Source organism: Bos mutus, chromosome 15 (genome assembly GCF_027580195.1).
Source record: "Bos mutus isolate GX-2022 chromosome 15, NWIPB_WYAK_1.1, whole genome shotgun sequence".
In the NCBI taxonomy this organism is placed as follows: domain Eukaryota; kingdom Metazoa; phylum Chordata; class Mammalia; order Artiodactyla; family Bovidae; genus Bos; species Bos mutus.
The window spans coordinates 32,266,187-32,288,561 of NC_091631.1; the positions used below are offsets into that span (position 1 = coordinate 32,266,187).

Consider the following 22,375-nt stretch of genomic DNA (forward strand, 5'->3'; position numbering starts at 1 on the left):
GAAGATTTCCAAGTTTGTATCACCATCTCTGCCCTGTTTGTTGAAATAGAACTTCTCTATCCACCCAACAAATTGACTTTTCTATCTGGGTATGTAATATGCATTTCAATTGAATACTTCTTGAACTCTAATCTCCACAATCCAGTTTCCTTCTAGCCTTCTTCTTCTCACTAAGCTGTGTGAAAATATGCCAGTGAGAAGCTTCTCAACCCCTCCCCTGTCCTCATTCCATCCACCACTTCTACACTAAGAGCTATTCCAGGGACATATTAGCCTTGGGAGAGAGCAATGTTTTGTTGAGACCTTCTGTATGGAACATATGGCTGAACCCAGTTAAAGCCTCTATATAAACTTTTAAGACTCAGGAGAGTGGGTGTGAAGATCTGCTTGTCTTGTGGCTGTCCAAGGCATTGACATTGTAAACAATTATTGGGAGATCACATTTAAAATTCACATACAAGAGCAGACAAAAGAACATGGCACTGAATTGAAGCTCCAATTCCTCTATAATTACCTAGCAGTAGAGTTGATAGATGGAGAAGGCAATGGCACCCCACTCCAGTACTCTTGCCTGGAAAATCCCATGGACGGAGGAAGCTGGTAGGCTGCAGTCCATAGGGTCGCTAAGAGTGGGACATGACTGAGCGACTTCCCTTTCACTTTTCACTTTCATGCATTGGAGAAGGAAATGGCAACCCACTCCAGTGTTCTTGCCTGGAGAATCCCAGGGATAGGGGAGCCTGGTGGGCTTCCATCTATGTGGTTGCACAGAGTTGGACACAACTGAAGTGACTTGGCAGCAGAGTTGATAGAAAGAGTAAAATATTAAACAGCTAGATTAAAATACTAAGTGTAAAACCATCTTGGTCAGCTAAAGTACTATCCTAGACTTGAATAGAGAAGGCGGGTATGGGGAGGGAGGAGGGAGGAGGGTTCAGGATGGGGAACACATGTATACCTGTGGCGGATTCATTTTTATATTTGGCAAAACTAATACAATATTGTAAAGTTTAAAAATAAAATAAAATTAAAAAAAAAAAAAGAATGATCAATCAGTAGGATCTGTTGATCCATACGGCAGAATAGGGACCTTGCAGAGAGATCAAACTCCATAAAGATATGGATGTTACAGAGACAGCCACCGCCCCAACTCTCATCTTGGATCAATGTGCTATGCAAGCACTGTGATTGATCTGACTTCTAGCCTAGGGAAACTTAACAAGTCATGATCAGTTTATGTGGCTCTTCATGAAAAAAAAAAGTTATTTTGTTATTATCTTGACCTGTGTTTTCTTTTGCATATGGCTATACTGTTGTTGCATGTGCCTTTAGTGTATCCAGATAGTCACCCAACAGGCCATCTCCATGCTAGTGAAACCCCTCGCTGAGCACTAAGAGCACAGTGCAGAATAGAGTAGGCATATAAAATTGTAAGAGCTCATCTCAAGGTATACATTGTTGGAAGAGGTCTTTGAAAAGATTTCACTGCTAACTGACTGTGAAGCTAGACTAAGGGAGTCAGAGTTTCCTTACCCTCTCTGCTGCTCTTGGAATGTAAAATCCACCCATTATTCTCATTCCAGGAGTAACCGAGGACATATCCTTGAGAGAATAATGTACATTTAAGACCATATGTTGGAGAAGGAAATGGCAACCCACTCCAGTATTCTTGTCTAGAAAATCCCATGGACAAAAGAACCTCATGGGGTACAGTCCATGAGGTCACAAAGAGTCAGATATGACTGAAGTGATTAGCACAACACAAGACCATCTGGACAATTTTGGTGACTGATCCAACTGCTCTGTATTAACTCTTAAGATTCTGGAGGGAGATGCATGTTAATATGCGTTATCTTGTTAAAAATACAAAGGTATTATGTAAAACAAGAACTAGACATAATCTTTCCTTTTCCAATTAATACACAGAATATTGGGGAAAAAAAATTCTGAGACTCAAGCAATCCTGATGAGGGGCAGGTTCCAGAGACAAGGAAGACTCACTTCCCTCCATAGTCCATCCTGGATTCTGTTGTTATTAAGATATTGCCTTTAAAGTCTTCAAACATGAATTGTGAACTAAGATCTCCAATTCCCAATGGCTTCTTTCTCTGACCCCACAGGGAAACCATCCACATGCAATGCCCATGGGAGTCTTACACATTAGGAAACATGTCTACATGTCTATACCTGAGCTCATTTGGAAAAATCTGTGAGTCATGAGAGAACTAAAGGCTTCCTCAGTAAGGTGGGTGCTTATCCCCCAGAACCGCTGCTGACTTCAGGTAGTGTGCAGTTGTTCTCATTTGTCTTGGGCTGAGTGGACAGTAGCCAGATGGAAGGTCTCAGGTCTCCAGTTTGAGTAGACCGGCTTTGTAAAACAGGCTGGTGTATGAATTCTTGAGGCAATTGAACCTATTTGGAATTGTGGCCCCTGAAAAGACTTCCTCTGGCCTAGAAGCAACAACATCTCTACTCTGTTAAAGGTTGTGACCAGGATGCAACTTTCCTAAAAGTAAATTTCTGTGTGAACTTCCCTACTTAGTTCATTCCTTCAGAGGAAGGCTGATGAAGCAAAGGATATGAGTGTGGAGCTATCAGCCCTATATTCTAAACAGACCTTAGAAATAGATGATATGTAATCAACGGTCCATGATATTCAAAGCCATCTTAACTGCACTGTGTCAGTTTACATTTACAAAACCCTGTAGAATATATATTCTAATGGCTAATACAAAGATTAAAAATTTTGTGATTATGCTTGGTTTCAAGTTATAGTCCACGAATTCGTATAGTATAGGTTTTGGCAAATGAACATTCTTAACTTGTTTTCTTATTTGTGTCATGATAAGAAAACCATCTGGTGGCTCAGATGGTAAAGAATCTGCCTTCAGTGCAGGAGCCGTGTTCTATCCCTGAGACAGGAAGTTCCCCTGGAGAAGGAAATGGCAACCCACTCGCGTATTCTTGCCTGGAGAATTCCATGGACAGAGGAGCCTGGTGGGCTACAGTTCTTTGTATCACAAAGAGTCAGACATGATGAGACATGTCACAGTTTCCTTAAGGACTTAATGGGGTAACACCTGCAATGCAACTTACATAGTTCTAGTAGATACTCAGTTCCTGTTAGATTGTTTCCTTGTTTATTGTAAAGAATGATAGAGGAAGTAGGATTTAGCCAGAAGACATTATAGGCCATATATTTAATTCTTCCATCAGCAAGTGTGAGTTTCATGCTATTTCCTCTTCCTCTCCATCCTGTTATCAAATAAGAAACAAAATATTGACGAAATTCAATTTTTCTGAAGACTGATCCCTTGGTATGTGTGAAAGAGTTAATATCAAAATCAGGAAATGGTTGACAAATGAAGTTGGGGATAGTGTCTGGTGTCATAAATTTATAACAACTTACTGGTTATCCTTTATTTAAATTACTAACAAAAATAATAGCATTCCCTTACATCTTGTTTCTTTTTTTCTTTATTCATTAATTGAAAAAACAGCAAACATCAGAAAAGATATTGTCTCTGCCAAGTAACAATGTGTAATATAATAAAGGAGAAAAATATGCAGAAATGTAAAATACAGTATGACAAGAGATAGAAGGCAGGTAAGTGCACATACCATAAGGACACTGAGGAGGGATGTCAATGATGATCAGAGCAGCTAGAAAGGTAATCTCAGGGTAGTTGACAGGTGAGTAGAGTCTTCAGTTTTAACCAAAAATTACTGAAGGTTGGATGTGTAAAGAAACATGAACAAAACACAGGGTCACCACCTTCATGAATTGAATAAGTGACCAATTCCTTATGCAGAGAGATGTGAGAAAAGTTTCTAATTAAAGAGGTTAGAAAAATTTCATGATATTTTGCAAGACACAGAAGGCCACTTCTCATTTGTAATTCTGTTTCTATTTTTTTATGAAGATTACAATTTAACTCTTCATTACTGATTAATTTACCTTAACCTTAAACTATTCTGGTAACACATGTATACACTGAGTCCACGGAAACTATTTACAAAGTCAAATCATAGTGTTACAGCTCAATTGTATTCTTTCTCCACTCTTTTCCATCCATCATTCATTTTAGATGACTCCTAATTTGAGTGTGTATCCTTTCGGATTGTTTTCAGCATAAATTTTCAGTATACATTTGTTTATCTTAAATACATATGTTGAAGCCGAAACTCTAATATTTGGCCAGCTGATGCGAAGAGCTGACTCATTTGAAAAGACCCTGATGCTGGGAAAGAATGAAGGCAGGAGAAGAAGGGGATGACAGAGGATGAGATGGTTGGACGGCATCACTGACTCCATGGATATAAGTTTGAGTAAACCCCGGGAGTTGGTGATGGACAGAGAGGCCTGGCGTGCTGTGGTCCATGGGGTCGTGAAGGGTCAGACATGACTGAGCAACTGAACTGAACTGAATATACATATGTACATATATATATAATAATTTATATTACAGAATGTATCTTCTATATATTACATGCATATTTATACACACACACACATATATATATATATATGTATATTAATATGGGAATAGAAAACAAATTTAAGTGCATTTTTAAAATGGCAATGAAACATGTAAAATATCATGTAGGAAACGAGTTGCCAGTCCAGGTTCGATGCATGATGCTGGATGCTTGGGGCTGGTGCACTGGGACGGCCCAGAGGGATGGTATGGGGAGGGAGGAGGGAGGAGGGAGGAGGGTTCGGGATGGGGAACACATGTATACCTGTATGGATTCATTTTGATATTTGGCAAAACTAATACAATTATGTAAAGTTTAAAATTAAAATAAAATTAGAGAAAAAAAAAAAACTCAAAAAAATAAATAAAATAAAATAAAATTTTGAATTTCTTCTATATTAGTTAAGTATACCTTATTTTGATTACAGCTAATAATAAATAATATAAATTTGCCACAACTTTTAACTTAATTTTATTGAGAGACATTTTGAATTTTGTATTTTTTCTTCTATCATTGGCAGTTTTACAATGAGAAACACTGTATATATCTCCGTGTATATATAGAAAATTATTTTCTAGGATGGCAAGTAGTTAAAATGTTCTACCAAAAATATTATTTTTAGTAAAAATGTTTACTAAAAAATTTCCCTCTAAAATTGGGTCAGTTTGCACCCCTACCAATTGAGTGTAAAAGTTGTCCTTTAACCCAAATGTCACTACAATATATCACCAATCTTGATATTTTTTTGGTTAAGAATATAATATGTGTTTTGTATCATATTATTGTAATTTTCAATTTCCTAATTGCCAGTGAGGACTAGATTTTATTTTCCATTAAGAAAGTATTTTTAAATGGTATATTTAAATGGTACAGTGAGACAGAGCAATAAAAGACAGAATGCTAAGGTGCATGATAAATATGAAAGTCTTGATGGATCCACACATAACAGATAAAAGAAAAGGGATATATGTATATCCACGGCTGATTCATGTTGAGGTTTGACAGAAAACAGCAAAATTCTGTAAAGCAATTATCCTTCAATAAAAAATAAATTAATTTAAAAAATGTTTTTAAAAACAGGATATAAATGTTCATTGTAGGGGAAAAAAAGAGGGGAAGTTCATTAGCTCAAAATGCATTAGCTCAGAGTATATCTACACTATCGATAGAACAGGGTGTCACTGAGAGAGCTTTTATCTAACAATGATAACTGTACCTCTGAGATATAACATATATTGAAAGTGCATCGGAAAAGTGTTAATTAGTAAGAGAAAAACTTATATTTGGGCCAGCTTCTTAGTGGAATTTTTTAAAAGGAAATTTTCAACCAACATCCATAATAAAACTAATGGTGATCATATTTTCTAATGTTATGCACAGGATCCTCTTTCCCTTTCTCACATATACAAATGCAATGCAATAAATGATCACATCCTTAGGGCAATTGATTATATTAAGAATGAGGTCTTTGAAATCAGTGTCTTAGGCACAAGCCAAGTCTAACATTGGATTGACCAAAAAGTTGGTTTGGATTGTTATGAAATATCCGAGAGTCATATGATGAAAATTTTCTATCTAAATAAATTACAAATGTTGTAATTACCTGCAATCCACTACCTGCAATTCCCTATATTTGGCATGTTTGTCAGAAGTTTCAAAGTTTTTTAAGGTTTTGTTTGTTTGCTTTAGAGGAAAATCCATGAAGAGAAAGCTAAATATCTGACACTGATTATGCCAGTGTATGATAAGACTGACGTCCATCCATCAGCCTTCATTCTCATTGGCATTCCTGGGTTGAAGGCTGCTCACATGTGGATCTCCATCCCCTTTCATTGGGGCTGCCTTTTTGCCCTCTTGGGAAACTGTTCTCTTCTGTTTATCATCAAGACAGACTCCAGCCTCCATGAGCCAATGTACCTCTTCCTCTGCATGGTGGCTGTAGCTGACCTTACTGTGTGCACTACAGCTGTGCCCAAATTCTCAGCCTCTTCTGGTTCCATGATGGAGAGATTCGTTTTGAAGCCTGCCTCACCCAAGTGTTACTGATTCACTCTTGCTCCACCATGGAGTCTGGCTTCTTCCTGGCCTTGGCTTTTGACCTCTATGTAGCCATTTGTAATCCATTAAGACACTCTGCTATTCTGACCCATTCTGTAACTTGGGGGATGGGTCTAGCAATTGTATTCCGGGGCACAGCACTTCTCTTTCCTCACCCTTTCCTTCTATGGTGTCTTCCCTACTGTGAGACCAATATCATTTCCCACACCTATTGTGAGTTCATGGCCCTCATCAAGATTGCCTTTGCAGAGACCAGAATCCGTAGAGCCTATAGCTTCATTATTGCATTTCTTACAGGGGGAGTGGAGTTCATATTGATCATTTGTTCATATGTCCTCATATTCTACACTGTCTTCTACCTCCCATCCAAGAATGCTCAACTCAAGACCTTGGGTACTTGTGGCTCTCGTGTCTGTGTAATCTTAGTGTCCTATACTCTAGCCTTCTTCTCTTTTTAAACTCACAGGTTTGGGCATCATGTGGCACCCCATGTCCACGTATCTGTGGACATTTATCTCCTAGACTCACACATGTTGAACCACATCATCTGTGGGGTAATGACCAAGAAGATACAGGACAAGTTTCTTAAATTTTTTAGGTTTTCAAAATTTCTGGACTAAATCCTCTTAGTTGTTGAGTGATGTGAACAAATGAACAAATAATATATTTTCTATCTTAAAAGTTGTGTTTTTATTTTTTTCATGAAGACCCTGTCTTAATGGTCAGGGGATTAGATTTTTCTGTGGGAAGTAACTCATCCAATGGTATACTCTGTGTTATAACAGTCATTACATTAAGGAAGATATATTACCAAGTAGAACTCTCTTTCAAAGTATTAAAATATTATTTCCTATAATAGCCCAGAAAACGAACAAAATCTGTGGAGAATTATATGAGGCAAAAAATAAAAGCTATATATCATATATCTATTTGTTTATCATTTTAGACACTATCAGATTTAGAAATTTTCCTATTTTTTCTTCAGTCCTTTCTTCTTGATTAAATGTCCTTTTTTCTTAATTACATACTTGACAGTACTTAGTGAGATTATTTTGGTGCTAGCTTTTCTGTTATCTGTTCATTTGAAGATTTATTTATTTCATCCTCAATCTTTTTTTTTTTTTTTTTATTATTTTTGTTTGGCCTTACTGGGTCTTAGTTGGAGCATGCGGGATCTGGTTCCCCAACCAGGGACTGAACCAAGGCCCTTTGTATTGGGAGCGTGGAGTCTTAGCCACTGGACCACCAGAGAAGTCCCTCATCCTCCTTCTTGAATGATTTTTTTAGCTACACAATTCTATCCTCCAGTTATTACATTTTATTAGCCTTTGAAGTCATTATCCTTCAGTCTTTTGGAACTTATTATGCCTTTGAAAAAATCTGTTGACCAAATTGTCATTAATTTTTAATACTTTCTCTTTGTCAATTAATTCTATTGCTTTCTTTGATGTCTTATAGTTTAGCATATATAACTCTCATAGACCTTAGCTAAATGATAAAAGGCTACATACTATATGATTCTGTTTAAATGAAATCCTACAGAAGGCAAAACTATAGTGGGGTTAGTGTTCAAGTACCCATGATTTAAAATTTCTTAGGTGATTCTTAGATGTAGCTAAAATTGAGCTACAGCTATGCAGATTAAGGCACAGAGAAGTTAGTTGACCAGTGGGAAAATGTTTGGAAAAATGTTTTAGTCAAGTACTTCACCCTGACTCAACCTAAGGATATAAAGAGATCAACATTTAAGCATTTGCTTGGTCCCAAGCTCTTCACTATATGGTTTGTATACATAATTACTTAACCCTCACAATATTTTTGTAGAGTTAATTATTGTAAATACCCGTATGAAACAGCTCAACAAAGATATATTCAATAATCCGGTGAGTAGAGGAGCTAGGATTTGGGGTCTGTGGAGCTCTGAAGCCATAATTTTCCTACAGTCTCACAGTGATTCCTTCCGTATACAGCCAAATTTCACTGAAATCTCTGTAAAACAGCTTCTCAAAGGCTGAAGTTTCTTTGCTGTTCATTCCATCCATCATAGTCATCCTCAGTTTAGATTCATTTAGCCAGTATTTTATATTTGACCAGAATTCATTGTGAGGTAGAGAGATCCATAAGGTAAGGTTTGTAATAAGTTTCAGGGGCTCAGAGGTGTACAGAATAAATATATTCTTTCCTTCCCATGTGATTCCTGAAAAGATCGATTTTTTTTTAAAAAGGTGGGTTCAAAAATTTCTGTCTTAGTGATAAGAGGCTTCCCTAGTGGCTTAGATTGAAAAGAATATGCCTTCAATGTAGGAGACCCGAGTTTGATCCCTTGGTTAGGAAGATTCCCTGGAGAAGGGAATGGCAGCCTACTCCAGTATTCTTGTCCAGAGTGATAAAGACCATTTTGAAGACTTAATTTGGTTTGTGAGTCAGGAATCACTCTAACTAAGCCCCAGAGTTAAGTGTGTATTCCTAATCAGAATAAGAGGGCTCATCACATGAAGGAACACCAAAGAACATTGACTTTATTAGAAAGCCTCCCTTCCAGGAAGGGGTGGGGGGTAAAGTTGTCTTAATTAAACTTACTCAGTTTATTCTTACTAAATTTTCCAATCTACTGCTTCTTCCTAGTACATAGAGGAGAAGGGTATAGAGGAAGGCTGGCTTTACAATATATAAACATCAAGAGTAGGGTAGAAATATTTTGCTCCAGCTGTTTGATAAGGTTGATTGAAACATAGGGAGATTTGTTTTTGGTGTAATAACATCTAATTATACTTGTATAGAAATTGCATTTTCATTGCCCTTCCTAAATTCTTTATATATGTTAACCCATTAAATTATCATGTAAACTAAACATGGTTTGTCACCTTAATATCCTCATTTTACAAATAAGGAAACTGAGTAATAGAGAAGTTATATCATTTTCCCGTGATCACAGAGATGGTTACAAGTTGAACCAGGATTTGAATGTAGGAAGTTTGGTACCGCATTTGCATTCTTAACAATTACACTATATTGAATTATATTACACACTGAAATCAATGTGACAAGTGCTATGATAGGAGTAGGAAATAGTTAATTAGCCAAGGCTAAGGAGTTTAGAAAGTCAGAAAATAGTTCCAGAGATTATCAAGTAGATAGTTAAATAAAGTTCACCATGGATTAGGTCAAGTCAGTGTGTGTGTGTGTGTGTGTGTGTGTGTGTGTGTGTGTGTGGGGTAGTAGTGTCCAGTTTGAGTTAAACAGTTCTATATTCAGTCATCTCAGTTCCTAAGATTATCCCATTTTCTTCTCTGACAATGGGTGGTATATTCTGGGCACACTTACATGTCATGAATGTGAAAAGTGTAAGAGTGTAGACAACTTTGGATCTCTGTATTCTTACTACTGTTTGTCTCCCAAAACCATTTCTAATGCCATAGTCATCTCCTGTTCTCTCTTCTTGCTGGTTCCAGTAACAGAAAATAATAACCTTGCATTTGGGGTTTTCTTAATGAAGTCACAGAAAACTTCTTAGGGTTATTCTCTTAATCTGTATCTTTTTGAATGGAATGTACATATCCTCCTCATTTTTGTTCTGATTATAGGCAAATAGAGCATTGCCATTTAACTGTCTTCCTGTGAATGACTGTCAAGAAAAACACAAATTTATACACATACACATAAATATTTATTTTCAGGTTTATAAAACAACAGAGAATTGTCAGGTAAAATGAATTGATTTATACACATCACTCCTTAGAACAAAATCTGTCATCTTTTACTATACTAAGTTGTCACCATGCTATATCACCTTAATAAGTCTAATGACTGAGTAATAGTTGCTCAGTCATGTTTGACTCTTTGTGACCCTATGGCCTATAGCTTGCCAGGCTCTTTTGTCCATGGAATTCTCCAGGCAAGGATCCTGGAGTGGGTTGCCATTTCCAAGTCTAAACACACTATAATCAAGAGCTTGTTCTCTCTCTTCAACACACCTAAAGTAGGTAGGTAAAGTGTATATTTATATATCCATATCTGTCTCTATATCTATACATAAAAAATAGTCTGGTACATTGAAATACTCAGTAGAAATAAGAATTACCAACATTAGGAGAATTATCACCATTGTGAAAGTGGATTTACTCTACACTGGAGGCTATCATCTTAATGACATGAAAAGACTGGAAGAGCTCATATGGAAAGCTACAGTGGCATGTGTTACTATTGTAGCTTTCCTTTGATGTAGTCCACTCACTTATAAAATTAGAACTTATTTTTGTCCCTTTCCTCAAAATTGTATGAGACTTCAAATCACTGTACAGAACAGCTACATTAGACAGATAAAATGTATTAGAACAGTATTTCTGGGGATGCATGTGTATGTGTGTTTTGAAAAGGTATATGGTAGGAGTTTCCTAGTGGTCCAGTGTTGAGTCCCAGCTTCCACTGCAGGGGGTGTGAATTTGATCACTGGTGGGGAACTAAGATCCCACATGGGCCTGGTCAAAAAACAAAAGGAAAATGGTTCATTGCAGCTTGAGTTTTGACACATAACTTTAAAAAAACATTCTAGAAAGGAGAATTTAATCCTACACCTAAGAGAGAAGATAATAGATGTGAGTTAAGATATTTAGTCAAAGGTAAAAATAATGATAATAGTAATTACTCAATTGAGGAAAAAAGAAGTATTTCAAGAAACAAACAAGAATTATCTAGAAAACTATCCCTAATTTGAATATGGATGACTGTATGCAAGGAGTGGCTTTTAAATTGAAGGAATTTGGGAAGGAGATGAACAAGAATATTATAATCATATTTCTTTTCTATGACTTAGATTCAGCTAATTGAGAGTTTAGTGTGTGGGAAACCTCATAGTATTTAGATGCAGGCACTAGAAAGAAGTGTCAAGTTCTGCTGGTCATTGCCATGTAAATTTGATTAAATAATTTCCCTTCTGTAAGTCTGAGATTTCTCACCTATTAAATGAAGCTAAAATGCCTACATGCTGGCGGTTGCAAGATTTACATAACTTAAGATGGATCAGCAAAAAAACAGTTAGTTACTGGTTAACCTGTTCAAATCCTGAAACATGATGCTGTGAAAGTGCTACACTCAATATGCCAGCAAATTTGGAAAACTCAGCAGTGGCCACAGGACTGGAAAAGTTCAGTTTTCATTCCAATCCCGAAGAGAGGCAATGCCAAAGAAAGCTCAGGCTACTGCACAGCTGCACTCATCTCACATGCTAGAAAAGTAATGCTTAAAATTCTCCAAGCCAGGCTTCAGCAATACGTGAACCGTCAAATTCCAGATGTTCAAGCTGGTTTCAGAAAAGGCAAAGGAACCAGACATCAAATGCCAACATCTGTGGGATCATGGAAGAAGGAAGAGAGTTCCAGGAAAACACCTATCTCTGCTTTATTGACTATGCCAAAGCCTTTGACTGTGTGGATAACAATAAACTGTGGAAAATCCTGAAAGAGATGGGAATACCAGACCACCTGACCTGCCTCTTGAGAAACCTATATGCAGGTCAGGAAGCAACAGTTAGAACTGAACATGGAACAACAGACTGTTCCAAATAGGAAAAGGAGTACACATACATCAAGGCTGTATATTGTCACCTGGCTTATTTAACTTCTATGCAGAGTACATCATGCAAAACACTGGGCTGGAAGAAGCACAAGCTGGAATGAAGATTGCTGGGAGAACTATCAATAACCTCAGATATGCAGATGACACCACCCTTATGCAGAAAGTGAAGAGGAACTCAAAAGCCTCTTGACGAAGGTGAAAGAGGAGAGTGAAAAAGTTGGCTTAAAGCTCAACATTCAGAAAACGAAGATCATGGCATCTGGCCCCATCACTTCATGGGAAATAGATGGGGAAACAGTGGAAACAGTGTCAGACTTTATTTTCCTGGGCTCCAAAATCACTGCAGATGGTGACTGCAGCCATGAAATTTAAAGATGCTTACTCCTTGGAAGGAAAGTTATGACCAACCTAGACAGCATGTTCAAAAGCAGAGACCTTACTTTGCCAACAAAGGTCCATCTAGTCAAGGCTATGGTTTTTCCTGTGGTCATGTATGGATGTGAGAGTTGGACTGTGAAGAAGGCTGAGCACTGAAGAACTGATGCTTTTGAACTGTGGTGTTGGAGAAGACTCTTGAGAGTCCCTCGGCTGCAAAGAGATCCAACCAGTCCATCCTAAAGGAGATCAGTTCTGGATGTTCATTGGAAAGAATGATGCTGAAGCTGAAACTCCAATTATTTGGCCACCTCATGTGAAGAGTTGACTCATTGGAAAAGACCCTGATGCTGGGAGGGATTGGGAGCAGGAGGAGAAGGGGACGACAGAGGATGAGATGGCTGGATGGCATCACTAACTCGATGGACATGAGTTTGGGTAAACGCCGGGAGTTGGTGATGGACAGGGAGGCCTGGCGTGCTGTAATTCATGGGGTCGCAAAGAGTCAGACACGACTGAGCGATGAAACTGAACTGAACTGAACTGAACCTGTTGATAAGAGAATGATAAATCAGAAAGCTGTAGCGAACTTGGTTCTGACATATCTCAGCTTGTTGGCTAATTCTTACATCAGGAATCAACAGGCTTTATATCCTGATCCTCACTGCATATGAATGTTTGGATGAGTGTTTAATATTCATAATGAAGTGCATCTGTTACCCTTATCCTTAGAGATTTTCACAGACATATACATTACATATTTAGAGATTACTCCTTTCTAGAATGATTAGGACTACCTTCTGCTTAAAGGAAGAAAACAAGTGATATGCTTGTGTTTACTAGGTTGTAATTGGTGAGGATAATTTCTGAATAGTTTAAGGTAAGTTCAGCTACCTTTCTCTCTCTGTGCCAAAAATAGGCTTAGGATGGGGCATTTATCCAGCCTTTAAATTTGATTAGAAAGGACTGAAGAAGAGGTAAAAGTGAGAAAGAGAAAGAAAACATGAAGAAAATAAAGCTTGATAAATCAGTAAATAGACAGGATATAAGACAGTAAAGAGTTCAGGTGCACAGAAAGAATAGCAAAAGTGTCAACAGATATATGAACTGCACACAGATTATATCAGAATATGTTAGAAAGAATGAAGGCAGCAGTTGCTCAACTATATTTAAAAGTTTATGCCAACACATTCTTACAGCCAGTTCCCTATCCCCTTCCCTCAGTCACAAAGTTTTCCTTTCTTATCCCTATCCTACCAACTTCCACTGGTTTTTCCTCCTTCTCAGCTGGCAACAAAAAGTATCTGCACTTCTAAAACCCAATTTAGCCAGCAGGGACTCTTGAACAAGTTAGTAAATCTCTCCTAACATCCTTCTGAACTCCAGTTGATTTGGCGGGAGGGTTTTTGGTACCATGGACACAGTCTCCAGATTGAGACTTTGTTGTACTGGAATACTCTGAAGGATAGGGGACAGAGAAACAACAAAACTGAGATCGAATCAACTCCTTGTTCAGTGAAATAATGTAGAATGTCCCCAAACATAAATAGTCCATCCAAGACTCAAACTTTCAAATTTACAATTAGCTTATTTCCAGGGAGGGAATTATTATTATTGTTAGCTTTATAAAATCTTTAAATATTTTTTTTTTTCCTCACCAAATTTCCTGGGATTGGTTCTAGGCTTTTAATCCTCAACTCCTCAAGGTGGGTGGTGCTGTTCCAGTTATCATAATATATATATATATATATATATACACACACTAATGGCTATATTAAATTTGGTATATTTCTTACTGTTATACAGCCAGCATATTAGCTCAATATTTAGTAAACTGAAGAGCTAAAAAGAAAAAAAAAAAGTACACTATAATTTCATCACAGAGACTCAATATCTAGTTTAATTGCACTGTCCTAAAGAGACTAGCGGAGAAGGCAATGGCACCCCACTCCAGTACTCTTGCCTGGAAAATCCCATGGATGGAGGAGCCTGGTGGGTTACAGTCCATGGGGTCGCTAAGAGTCGGACACGACTGAGCGACTTCACTTTCATTTTCCACTTTCATGCATTGGAGAAGAAAATGGCAACCCACTCCAGTGTTCTTGCCTGGAGAATCCCATGGATGGAGGAGCCTGGTGGGTTACAGTCCATGGGGTCGCTAAGAGTCGGACACGACTGAGCAACTTCACTTTCATTTTTCACTCTCATGCATTGGAGAAGGAAATGGCAACCCACTCCAGTGTTCTTGCCTGGAGAATCCCAGGGATGGGGGAGCCTGGTGGGCTGCCGTCTATGGGGTCTCACAGAGTCGCTTCAAGAAAATTAGAGATGGGCTCGATAAAGTACAGAAATGGTATGGACCTAACAGAAGCAGAAGATATTAAGAAGTGGCAAGAATACACAGAATTGTACAAAACAGATCTTCATGACCCAGATAATCACAATGGTGTGATCAATCATCTAGAGCCAGACATCCTGGAATGTGAAGTCAAGTGGGCCTTAGAAAGCATCACTACGAACAAAGCTAGTGGAGGTGATGGAATTCCAGGTGAGCTATTTCAAATCCTGAAAGATGATGCTGTGAAAATGCTGCACTCAATATGCCAGCAAACTTGGAAAACTCAGCAGTGGCCACAGGACTGGAAAAGGTCAGTTTTCATTCCAATTCCAAAGAAAGGCAATGGCAAAGAATGCTCAAGCTACCACACAATTGCACTCATCTCACATGCTAGTAAAGTAATGCTCAAAATTCTCCAAGCCAGGCTTCAGCAATATGTGAACCGTCAACTTCCTGATGTTCAAGCTGGTCTTAGAAAAGGCAGAGGAACCAGAGATCAAATTGCCAACATCTGCTGGATCATGAGAAAAGCAAGAGAGTTCCAGAAAAACATCTATTTCTGCTTTATTGACTATGCCAAACCCTTTGACTGTGTGGATCACAATAAAATATGGAAAATCCTGAAAGAGATGGGAATACCAGACCACCTGACTTGCCTCTTGAGAAATCTGTATGCAGGTCAGGAAGCAACAGTTAGAACTGGACATGGAACAACAGACTGGTTCCAAATAGGAAAAGGAGTTTGTCAAGGCTGTATATTGTCACCCTGCTTATTTAACTTATATGCAGAGTACATCATGAGAAACGCTGGACTGGAAGAAACACAAGCTGGAATGAAGATTGCTGGGAGAACTGTCAATAACCTCAGATATGCAGATGACACCACTCTTATGGCAGAAAGTGAAGAGGAACTCAAAAGCCTCTTGATGAAAGTGAAAGTGGAGAGTGAAAAAGTTGGCTTAAAGCTCAACAGTCAGAAAATGAAGATCATGGCATCCAATCCCACCACTTCATCGGAAATAGATGGGGAAACAGTACAAACAGTGTCAGACTTTATTTTTCTGGGCTCCACAATCACTGCAGATGGTGACTGCAGCCATGAAATTAAAAGACGCTTACTCCTTGGAAGGAAAGTTATGACCAACCTAGATAGTATGTTCAAAAGCAGAGATATTACTTTGCCAACAAAGGTCCGTCTAGTCAAGGCTATGGTTTTTCCTGTGGTCATGTATGGATGTGAGAGTTGGACTGTGAGGAAGGCTGAGCGCCGAAGAATTGATGCTTTTGAACTGTGGTGTTGGAGAAGACTCTTGAGAGTCCCTTGGACTGCAAGGAGATCCAACCAGTCCATTCTGAAGGAGATCAGCCCTGGGATTTCTTTGGAAGGAATGATGCTAAAGCTGAAACTCCAGTACTTTGGCCACCTCATGTGAAGAGTTGACTCATTGGAAAAGACTCTGATGCTGGGAGGGATTGGGAGCAGGAGGAGAAGGGGACCACGGAGGATGAGATGGCTGGATGGCATCACTGACTCGATGGACGTGAGTCTGAGTGAACTCTGGGAGTTGGTGATGGACAGGGAGGCCTGGCGTGCTGCGATTCATGGGGTCACTGAGTTGGACACGACTGAGCAACGGAACTGAACTGAACTGAAAGTACTCTTGCCTGGAGAGTCCCATGGACAGAGGAGCCTGGTGTGCTGCAGTCCATGGGGTCCCTGAAAGTCAGACACGACTGAGCGACTTCACTTTCAGTTTTCACTTTCATGCATTGGAGAAGGAAATGGCAACCCACTCCAGTTTTCTTGCCTGGAGAATCCCAGGGATGGGGGAGCCTGGTGGGCTGCGGTCTATGGGGTTGCATAGAGTTGGATATGACCGGAGCGACTTAGCAGCAACAGCAGCATCAAAGTAAAGAAATGCATGCAGTTTTCCATCATACTGAAGTCTATGATCTTCCCTGGTAGTTCAGATGATGAAGAATCCTCCTGCAATGCAGGAGACCTTGGCTCCATCCCTCGGTTGGGAGGATCCCCTGGAGAAGGGAATGTCTACCTGCTCCAGTGTTCTTGCCTGGAGAATTCCATGAACAGAGGTGCCTGGAACGCTACAGTCCATGAAGTCTATGATGGATTCAAATAGATGTTTCCTGTCAGTAATGGAAAACAGGGGTGAAAATCCAGAGAGAATCTTGTCACGTTGTCATCACTCTCCCACTAACTACTTATATGAAACCATGACTTATGGTTTTGCATCCCATTCCACGGTTTTGCATCCCATTCCACGATGAGGGAAGAGAGGTTTTCCCCACACACCACCAGCTGGGTGTCCTATAAAGTAACTAAATTTGGACACTATCTACCTGGAGATAGTTTCAAATCCCACAAGTCACGGGTTCAGTCCTATAAGACTTACCACCATGCCCCCCTGCAAACCAAGGTATCATCTGGGCTTCTGGCTGATCAGCTGTACATTGGCAGTTCCAATGACCCCTCCTTGGGATGGATTAATTTTCTAGAGCAGCTCATAGAATTCAGAGAATTATTTTACTTAACTCGGTTACCAGTTTATTATTAAAAGATAATAAGAATGGCTCAAGAACAGTCAGATAGAAGAGAGTCCTAGGACAAGGTATCCAGAAAGGGTAGGGATCTTCCACATCCTTTGCAGGCATGTTCACCAACCCAGAAGCTCTCTGAACCTTTTTTTTTTTTTAATGTCTTTATGAGACTTCAGTCTCCCCTCCCTGGGGGTAGCAGGGAGAGGGAGTGAAAGTCACATCTCTTTAATAACATTGTTGGCTTCACTAGCAACTAGCCCCCTCCTTAGGCTGGGTCCAAAAGTCACCTCATTAAGGTAACAAAAGACTCATTCCTTGCTCTCACCTCTCAAGAAATTTTAAGAGATTTGGAACACGTGTACACCCGTGGCAGATTCATGTTGATGTATGGCAAAACCAATACAATTTTGTAAAGTAATTAGCCTCTAATTTAAATAAATTTAATTAAAAAAATAAAAGTGAACAAACTCTTTTGCCAACCCCAAAATAAATAAATAAATAAATAAATAAAAGCTCTGTGCCAGAAACAGGGGCTAGAAATAAATGCTTGTTTCTTACTATAAAGCACAGCATCACAACTATGTACAAATTGCCTTATTCTCTTGCTCTTGATTATATTTATTCAGTTATAATTGACATATGTTGTGTAATTTCAAGTTGTCCAGCATGTTGATTGCTGCTGCTGCTAAGTCACTTCAGTCGTGTCCGACTTTGTGTGACCCTATAGACAACAGCCCACCAGGCTCCCCCATCCCTGGGATTCTCCAGGCAAGAACACTGGAGTGGGTTGCCATTTCCTTCTCCAATGCATGAGAGTGAAAAATGAAAGTGAAGTTGCTCAGTCGTGTCCGACTCTTAGCGACCCCATGGACTGTAGCCCACCAGGCTCCTCCATCCGTGGGATTTTCCCGGCAAGAGTTCTGGAGTGGGGTGCCAATGTTTATTTATATTGCTTACTCTTTCCCTTTGCATGAATTTCTTTCCCTAAATTTTCAGAAAATATTTTCATTATATTTCAGATTACTTCTCAGAGACAGTGTGATCACTCCATCTAGAGTAGCCTAACTTCTGTTCCCTTGGAATGTCTCATATATTTTTATATCAGATTTTCACAATACAAAAGTATTTGCTCACTGTGTGTATTAAATAGTTCATACAGCTTCCCAAATGTCCCTTCCTCTCTAAACACACGTTATATAAGGAATCTGTATGTTTCATATCAGTCTTGTATGTTTCTGCATCCTAAACACATGAGGTCATATCTGGGCCGTAGTAGATTTTTAGTGTACATTCACTCACTCAATCTTCTTTAATTAGGCAGCTGGCTGAACCACAGTGTGATTAGTAGCCTGGGCTCCTCACTACTCCAGGATGTGTGCTGGCATCCCTCTAGAAATAATCAAATATATTTTTTCAATATTAATTATAATTCTCACACATAAAAAGCTTTGCCTCTGAGGGTTGATCCATAAGCCAAAGCATTAGTTTCTTCTTAAGAAGACTTGCCTGAACTCAGTACAAACATAACTATGATAATGATTCTAAGAACTCATCAGCTTTTCTGACTGGACTCTTCCTATTTCCTGAATCTCCCTCTTTTCTATTCAGCTGGCAAGTTTTTATCATACATCATCAGAATTAGTGAAAATAGACCTCAAATGTTCCAATTATTTCCAGTTTACAACATTGGGATTCCAAAGTAAGCACTCTTGCTGGATAATGTTTCTTAAGTCCAGGCTTTAACTTATAGGCATATTCTTAAATGTTAGAATTACTTTCTGAAGTAACTGCTATTGATATCTCCATTTTACCATTCAGAACGGAGAAAGCCAGATAATATAACTTGATGAGAATCAACGTAGCTAGGAAGTAGTTGTTTTTGGATTCAAAACTGAGCAGTATCATTTGAGAGCCAGTTGTCTTAAATGATACATTTTTTGCTTCTCTTAGAATTTAGAATATTCAGGTAATTTTTGTACTAACCAAGATAATATGAAATGGATGACAATAAAATAAGTTTATACAACCAGAAATATGAGCACAGAGTTAACACTTTACTATTGAGGGAAGAGATATGAAATCATAGGGCAGTCAACAGAAAGGGGTCATGTAGACCTGATATCTGATAACCCACTAGCTCAGAAAGAAGAAAACAAAATTTAAAGAGAATAAGTAACATGATTCTGAAGAACTACTAACAGAGAGGTACTCGGGTTACTGAATAATTTGGTAATATATGCTACTATGGCCTCATGACAAAACTGCTTAGGTCATTATCAGGAATAGTGTATATCTTAAAGAAAAGCATTATACTGTATTAGGTACCCGTAATGATTTGGTATGCCCCAAATGAGTTATATACCTATGATAAATGCATGATATTCCATACAAAAGTTTAGTCTGCAACTAAACTTCGGAAAGAAAGAGGAATGAACAATATCACAGTCAAGAGTAACTAGAAAAATGACTTATAAAGAAATGCCAGAATACAATGTCTCTGTTTTATAATACATATTGTGAGTAAATAGAGTATGCAAGATCACAAAATAATGGTAGAAAGAACTATGTATATTTTCAGTGAATCAGTTTAATCAGTTTGAACCAATTGAGGAAACAAAAGGGAAAATGGTAGGACAGTATTGGATTCATGAAGTCTTCTGGAGAAGTTTTTGTTGGACTAGATATTATTTAGAAAACTTATAAGAATTCTAGGTAGATTGAGGAAATAGTAATATGCCACACAAAATTCCAGGAAGTAATCTGGAGAGAATAGTTTCTTCATCTGTCTTCTCAAAAGATATTTAGCTAAAACTATCCCAGTTTCTGAGGTTTTAGATTTAAAGTATTTTCAGTTTTATTGTCTAGGAGAAATAGACAATTAATTAAGCTTAGTGAAAGTCAAAATAATGAATCATACCAGTGTCTCTTGAAGCTCATAATATGGAACAATAGAATAGTATTGTGGAAGCAAACACAATGAAAAAGATCACGGAAAAGTGGAGAAATTGAATTATCAAGCAAATACATTAAGAATAAATCACCTAAGTCAGTCATCTTCTAAGCAAGTTTCCTGAGAATGACATTAAATCAATGCTAATTAATACTTTATATTACAAATAGAATATGTAGAGATTCAGGCTTCTAGAAAGAAGGTTAATATCTTTTTTTTTCCCATAAGTCATAGAAACTTGTTCCATAAAAGCTGATTGTTTTAGAGTTTGTGAGAAGTCAAAAGTTGGAGAGGACATTCTCTGATCCTTTTGGTTCTTATGCCATAGGTCATTGGGTTCACCATGGGTGGGATGAGGACAAAGATTTTAGCCACAAAGATGTGAATATGAGGAGCCATGTGGTGCCCAAACCTGTGAGTAAGGAAGGATAAAAATACTGGAGTATAGGCTACCAAAATGAGACACACATGGGATCCACAAGTGCCCATGGTCTTGAGCTGAGCAGCCTCAGATGGAAGATGGAAGACAGTGAAAAGGATGACAACATAGGAACAGAGGATTAATATGAGATCTAAACCTCCAGTGAAGAAGGCAGCAGTTAGGCTGTATGTTCTGCAGATCCTGGTCTCTGCACAAGCCAGCTTGATCAGGGGCATAAATTCACAGTAGTTGTGAGGGATGACATTAGCTCTGCAGTAGGAAAGCCACCAAAGCATGAAGGGTTGAGGAGTATAAAGCACAACTCCACAGAAGATAGTAACCAGCCCCAAGTTCTGGATGACTCTGTGTGCCAGGATAATGGGATGTCTCAGAGGATTGCAGATTGCCACATACCTGTCAAAGGCCATGGCCAAGATAAACCCTGAGGCCATGCTGCATAGTGAGTGAATGAGAAATACTTGGACAAGGCAGACTTCAAAATAGATCTCCCTGTCATGGAACCAAAAAATGCTGAGGATTTTGGGCATAGCAGTAGTGGAAAGGATCAAGTCGGCCACAGAGAGCATACAGAGGAAGAAGTACATGGGCTCATGCAGGTTGGAGTCTGTTCTGATAATAAATAGAATGGAGAAATTTCCAAGGCAGAAGGGCATTGATATCCAAGTGTGGATGGCCTCCATCCCTGGAATGCCAATGAGAAGAAAGGTACTGGGATGAAAACTGATGTTGTTTGGCAGTGACATGATGAAAAATACGGGCTGTGTTCAGTTGCAGAATATGTCTATATTTTCATATTCATATGACCATTTATTTACTGATGACTTCATTTATTAATATAAATCTTGAGAATGTTTTATACTCTAAAAATAAAATGATAAATAGGACCTAATTCCTAATTTCAAATTAACATTCTAATAGGGGAGAAACTGATATAAACCAATGATTAATTTCCCATGTGATCAATGCAGTAAAAGGTTTATGAACAAACAATTTTATGAACAAAAAGGTAGAGATATTTATTCTATTTCTGTGAGTCAGAGGATTCACAGATAAGATGTTTAGTCTTGGTTCTGAAGCACTCTGGACCTGTAAGATAAAGAAAAATTGTAACATAAGTAAATTCACAATCAGATGATGGTAACCTTAACTGTATTAACCCTCTTGAAAATTAATTTGTTCAAGACTGTTTGTGAAATGGGCCTTCTTTGGTGGATTAGATGGAGAAAGAATCCTCTTGCAATGCAAGAGACCTGGGTTTGATCCCTGGGTCAGGAGATCTCCTGCAAAAGGAAATGACAACCCACTCCAGTATTCTTGCCTGGGAAATCCCATGGACAGAGGAGCCTGCTGGGCTCTAGTCCATGGGGTCACAAAGAGCTGGACATGACTGAAGTGACTAATACTTTCATTTGTGAAATACAGTGTTCCCTCAGTATGCATGGAGGATTGGTGCCAGGACCCACCATGGATACTAAAATCCTCAGATGCTCAAATCCCTTAGTCAGTCATCTGTATCCTCAGTTCCACATCTGTACATGAAACCAACCCTGGATCATGTAGTAGTATTACATGTATTTATTTAAAAGAACAGTGTGCAAGT

General features: G+C 38.5%; 1 protein-coding gene and 1 pseudogene across 1 annotated transcript; one reads left to right on the forward strand and one right to left on the reverse strand.

Annotated features, from left to right (window-relative positions):
- The first annotated feature begins 6,198 nt into the window (after positions 1 to 6,198).
- On the forward strand, positions 6,199 to 7,157 carry LOC102274460 (olfactory receptor 52D1-like; annotated as a pseudogene).
- A 13,437-nt stretch (positions 7,158 to 20,594) lies between these two features.
- On the reverse strand, positions 20,595 to 21,518 carry LOC102280810 (olfactory receptor 52K1). Its single transcript, XM_005904045.2, has one exon. It carries the CDS (start codon positions 21,516 to 21,518, stop codon positions 20,595 to 20,597), a length of 924 nt encoding a protein of 307 aa, XP_005904107.2.
- Positions 21,519 to 22,375: the final 857 nt, after the last annotated feature.

Excerpts from the sequence above, each read along its gene's own strand:
- LOC102280810 (XM_005904045.2), bottom strand. The coding sequence starts at position 21,518 with ATGTCACTGCCAAACAACATCAGTTTTCATCCCAGTACCTTTCTTCTC.